The following is a 6,054-nucleotide window of genomic DNA, read 5'->3' as shown; positions in this document are numbered from 1 at the left end:
ATGAGGAGCTTTACCTTGGTCACAACTTTATTTCTCTGCAGCCTCGGTAAGTACTGGCACATTATCACAGCACCAAGGAATGTAATCAATAACACATCAAAATTTAAATGTGCACATCAGGAGTCAATCGCTGTCATTGCCATGATACAGTAACTTTATATTATAGGCTCAGGGATAAATGTCTTGTTATCTGTGCTGTTTGTTTCAGGCTGGGTCTCTGTCTCAGGGTCTGAGTCTCAGACTGTGCAGGTCCAGCCTGGTGAAGAAGTCACCCTGCTGTGTCCCAACATTTCCACAACTCCAACCCACACAAACTGGTTTAGACTGGTAAAGAGAACTAAGCCGAGCTGTGTCTCCTCTATGTTTGAGTCTAAAGGCAGAACTTCATTCTGTGATGGATTTAAAAATGGAAAATATGAAATGAGCTCCAACGTCTCCACTGTCTTTCTGAAAATCAAGCATGTGGATTTATCTGACTCTGGACTGTATTTCTGTGGATTTTACATTAACAAACACACAGTCATTGCCAAAGTAATAGAGTTAAGTGTTCAAGGTGAGACTGTAGATCACAATAACCCATCATATGTATTTCTATCTATAATTTATTTTCATAATAGTATGAAAATAGAACAAATAGCAAAAATATGTGTCATATCATTTCATTCCCATCCCTTTTGAAAGGTAATGGAGAAACTGATGATGAGGTGAATTTAAAAAAAACTAAATTTACTCCTTCCCTCTCTGAAGATTTGATTGTGGACATTAACACAGTGTGAGTCATTTCAGGATTAACAAAATCTGAAGACACCAGATTAAAACGGAGTGTAAAGCTATCATTTCGATTTTAGATGAGTGTGATGGGAGGATAAACCTGATCACTGTGATCCTGGGCAGTCTGACTGTTCTCCTCACTATAGTCATTGTTGGTCTGGCTGTTAAAATCAGGAAACTTCAGACAGGTACAAGAAATGCAGAATTTGTTGCATATCTTCTTGTAAATCTTTTCATCGTGATGGACTAATCCAAAGCAAAAAAAGAAATAAGTAATAACCTAATCAGATTTTTGTCTTTTCCCATTTAGCCATGCATGAAGAAAAAATGCCAGAAATAAACAAGGTAAGACCATTTTCTTCCTTATATAAACTCTACATTATACTGGAATGGGCCCAGTGTTCATCAACCATATGTGCAACAAAGCCCTGCAGCAGTAGAGACAATTTATCAAACACCTGTGTAACTAGCTGAAGCTAACTTTTTACAACTAAAACAGTGTACATGTATACTTTCACAGTCATACGGTGTTTTTCATGCTAACAGCAGGAAATTGTTGCCCTGACTAAGAAGACAGCATCACATTTTCTAGAAAACAAACAAAGAAAAAAAAAAAACCAAACATCAGATACAAGCCTGAAACAGACAAGATATAACACTTGCAAACAGCTAAGAACAATGGAGACTATGAAACTTATCGGTGCTAAAAATTGAAAATAAAAGTGGCTTCATGATGGTTGTCACTGGTCTGGCTGTTAAAATCAGGAAACAGCAGAAAGGTACAGTTGTGTATAATTTGTGGCACATCCTGTTGAACATCGTATCATGCTGTGACAAACAAATCAACAGCAAAGTATTTGCTCATTGATATTTAACTTACACATTAACCTTTTGCCCCTTAGCTTTGAATAAAGAGCTGCATCCTCAAAGAAACAAGGTGAAGAATCTGCCTTTTTCTTTTTAACCCAGGCTAAAAAAATATGAATCATAATCACAATGTGCTGAAACACTCATTTCTCAACTTGCTGATCAATAAATTCATTTTGTTTTCTGCCATTTTTGCTGGAAACATGTGCCAGTGCAGATTTTGAGTGATTTCTGAGAAATAGTGAGTGAGATACAGTATGTGACTCTCATTACTGGGGCTTACAGGTTCTGGCCTCTAAATACATGGACTCTGCAGCACTGAGGTTCCTTCCAGAGACAAGAAGAAACAGGACACCAGAAGTGGAAACTCATGTTTCTTATACGGCCTGCAGATAGACTCATGAAGCAACTGGAGCCGCAACTCAGAATATAAGTGTTGGTCATATTAATCTTGCTGATTTGCTTTCCTATTATATGGTTTTATGTTTTTTGTAATAGTGTACTAATAAAAATTTGTAAACTTTGAATGTTTTGGCTCATATTTCTTTTATTTTCTTGGTCAAAGTCACTGCTGTTGTTTTGTCTGCCTCTAATCTTCATCTTAGAGCAGCAAGGATGTATTTGACGTTTGATGAGGAGGAGCCATGACAGGACAGTGATGACACTGATGGCAAACTGACTCATGGGGGGAGTCAAATGGTCTGTAGGTGGACTAGGTGGAGTGTGGGCTGAGTGAGATACACATCTGAAACTTACAGGAAAAGACAGCACAGTGTGGTCTGAGCACGACTGACATGAAAGTGGAAAGTTTGTAGCAAAGCCTCTGTACATAACATAAATGCTCCAAAAACAACAGAATAAGCCAGCAGCCTGTGGTGGCAAACACCAAGTCAAATATAAAGTCCACTCCAAGGAGACGTCAAATATGACCAACCATCAAGTCATTTCCTGTTTTCAAGGAAGACAGTAACATTACTTTGGCATATGAAGAGATTTGACATAAACTTACTCTCCCTTAACAAGCCACATCAGTATCTCTCTCCAAAGCTGATGAAGCTGTTTTGCCAGTGTAGACATCCACAATAACCTACTCAGATATAATCTCAGGTTACACTCATCTCTCAGAATTCTATTTCATTTCACTGTAGCTCAGACATGACGACTGAAAAAAGCAACTGGTTTCCTGAACATACCAGGACTGACTGTTTCTGTTTGCATCTGTGGAGCCATGTTGTAATAACTGACAGTCCAAGGCCAGGTTTTCATTTATTCAGTAACTTCCTAGTAGCTATGACTTGTAATCAGTGGACGGGTAAACTGTGGATAGATCTGAGCAAAGTGCATTAAACTAACTAAGCTTCTATTTTAGGGAGGGTCTGAAGGGAGGGAGGAGTTGTTAGGTCCCCATCACATCTCTGACAGAAAAGAAACAGCACTGTGTGATGTGAGACTAAATTACTTTAGAATAAATCATCCACAGCAGAATGTAGGAAACATTTCCACAAGACTGAATTTTTCACATTTGCCTGGATTTTGAACTAAAACTTGTCTCTGTTGTGTCCTCACATTGTGAATGTGTATAAAAACATTTCAAGGGTGTAGATTTCTGCCCTGGCTGTGTTTGTGGGAAAGCAACAAGTCTCACACCTCCCTCCCCCCATCATTTCCCACTGCACTGACAATGCTATTTATACTAGGCCATAATGAAAGCCACAGCAAGAATGGTCTTCAGCTCTCTGCTATAAACTACATGCAACAAAAATCTGCACCACCTTCACACCTTCTTTTAAAATAAAAATGTTTGTTGTACATGTAGAAATGTAATTTCCTTCTTTAGTTTATCATCATACATCAGCAAACTGCTGCAGAAAAATGGCTTGTGCACTTGCACAGTGAGGTGATGTTGCCTTCTTCAGTATAAAGTGACCTACAGTACAAATGTGTAGTAGAGCTCAACAGGTGAGGGTCATTTCATGGTAGGTCTCAACTATAAATAATACAAAATATTGATAGCTCTTTACTGAACTGGCTGCAGGAGCAGAAAGTCGTGTCTCTTGGCACAGTACTTAGCAGCACTTTATAATTTGCTGTAAGCCACTGTTTGCAATTTCCTGGTTTTCTGCATAAATTTCTCTGTTCATGAGTCAAGCATACAGCAAACATTGAACAGGCATGGTATCAATGGTAGAACAGCAGAGAGGAAGTTGTTTCTCTCCCAAAAAGATGTGATAAAAGACCTAATGAAAGCTGTTCACACCACATGTCCTAAGAATATGGATGAGCTGAAGCAGTTCTGTAGGTAAGAAGGGTCCAAAGTTCCTCCTAAACGTTGTACAGGTCTTACCCACAACTACAAGAAGTGCTTCCTCAAGATTATTGCTGACAATTACTGTTCAACCAGTTACTACATCACTGTTTCCATGACTTTGTCCACCATCATTGTACAATATGTTTAATGGGTATGTTACACAAGAACATGAAAGTTTCTGAATATTTTATCACCTTAGAAATACTTGTTGAAACTTGTGACTTTGGTGAAGATCAGATCACATCTCATCACATTTGTCAGCAGAAAACCAGGAAACTACAAACAGTGCCATTACTTTGTCTTGTAACTGTATAACCTCTGTAACTATGTGCTTTTGTTTGGTGCTTCTCAAACAGCTGATGATACAATAAACCAACAAATATCAAAGTGGAACCAAGTGGAAGTAATTAGTGAGTGAAAACACTGCAGGCTGTACAACAGAAACACTCATACAAGTGTGGTACTGAAGGAATTAGTGCAGTGGAAAAGTATGACTTTATCAATATGGAGGAAATCTGAGTGCAGTACAAATATTTTGCATATATGGTTGCTGGCACTTTTACCACAAGACAATTTATTTTAATCTGCAATCATTGTTGAGTTTGGTTCAAAATGTGTTTAGGACAAAGACGAGGACACACACGACAACTCACTGGTGCTGCCATAGAACAAAAAAGTTCTCCATTCTCTATTCTTAGCAATGTATATAAAGCCAAAAGCCAAAATCTTAGTCCTACATGCACTGCAATCACATGAATACAACTCTGATCTGTTCACACCCACCCATGTACCTTTACACTACTGTACATGTGCTACCAATCAGCATCCAAACAGCACCATGTGTGACCATGTGTGGCTGGTATAGTGTGTTATAGAGGTGTAACAGTGCACAAATATCATGGCTTGGTACGTAACTCAGTTTTCAATTTGTGGTTCAGTTCATTTTTTTGTACAACGAGGAAAAAAGTACATTATAAAATTGCTGACTGTGCTGAATATGAACTCAATAATAACACATAATGCTGGTATAACCCTCTGGCTACAATGTGGATAAGAAGGGCTCAATCACCTTTAAGATGTTAGTTTCCCCTAAACAATTTGTCTTTGTCCATTGTTGTATTGCACAGGAAAGATGTTCCCAAAAAGAAAAACTTCATAAGGGATGGACTTCTAGCTCAGGCTAAAGTAACCACATGTGTTTTGTTTATTAAGCTGTCACCCTACCAAAAGTCCAACACCAGAATGGTCCAGTACAAATACATGAAACCTTACAGCCCTATAACATAACTAGTGGTCATTGTCGTCTACAAGATAAACTTAGAAAAACCCATTTAGGGTCACTTTTTGTTAAAAGTTCAACCGTACATACATTAATAAAAATCTCCTTTCTGGAGGTTTAAGTTTTCTGCAATATGATGAGATGACATTGAAAACATTGAGGCTCTGCATTATTTTTCCTGATATATGGTCAGTTTGAGCAACAGTATAAGAGACCACAAGAAAAAAAAACAAACCACCCGCCTCTTGATGTTAAATGTGCATCCTTCCAGGGGCACACTTCTTTAATGGACAGCCCTTCAGTCATACGCACAATGATGAACTTTATCTTGATAACAGCTTCAATTCTCTGCAGCCTCAGTAAGAATTCTCAACTTTATGACTTATATTACTATTTTATGTTTAATCAGTAAATATAAAAACTTATTTACTTAGTGCACTCTTACTGATTTTTAACAAGAGCTATTGTTTACATTGATCGTAGTTACAAACTGTTCAATGTCTTGTCTCTGCTGTTTGTTTCAGGCTGGATCTCAGTCTCAGCTGCTGAGTCTCAGACTGTGAAGGTCCAACCTGGTGAAGAAGTCAACCTGCTGTGTCCCAACATGTCCAAATATGATGATTTGACGTTCTGGTTCAGACTGGTCAATGGGACCAAGATGGGCTGCATCTCTGTTATGTACAAAACAACTCATTCTGTTTCATATTGCGATGGATTTAAAAGTGGAACATTTGAAATAAGCTCCAACATCTCTACAGTCTTTCTCAAAATCAAACAAGTGGATTTATCGGACTCTGGGCTGTATTTCTGTGGATTTTATATAGGTGGT

The 6,054-nt window shown here is 38.1% G+C and overlaps 1 protein-coding gene across 1 annotated transcript; it reads left to right on the top strand.

Moving 5' to 3' along the window:
- Positions 1 to 1,245, top strand: LOC113123137 (uncharacterized). Its single transcript, XM_026294965.1, has 5 exons — positions 1 to 46; positions 209 to 553; positions 682 to 704; positions 812 to 959; positions 1,082 to 1,245. Exons 1-5 carry the CDS (start codon positions 1 to 3, stop codon positions 1,243 to 1,245), a joined length of 726 nt encoding a protein of 241 aa, XP_026150750.1.
- The last annotated feature ends 4,809 nt before the right edge of the window (positions 1,246 to 6,054 follow it).

The sequence above is a fragment of the Mastacembelus armatus genome, chromosome 18, assembly GCF_900324485.2.
Source record: "Mastacembelus armatus chromosome 18, fMasArm1.2, whole genome shotgun sequence".
Lineage (NCBI taxonomy): Eukaryota > Metazoa > Chordata > Actinopteri > Synbranchiformes > Mastacembelidae > Mastacembelus > Mastacembelus armatus.
The sequence above is the reverse complement of the archived record's forward strand: the minus strand, read 5'-3'. Positions and strand labels throughout refer to the sequence as shown.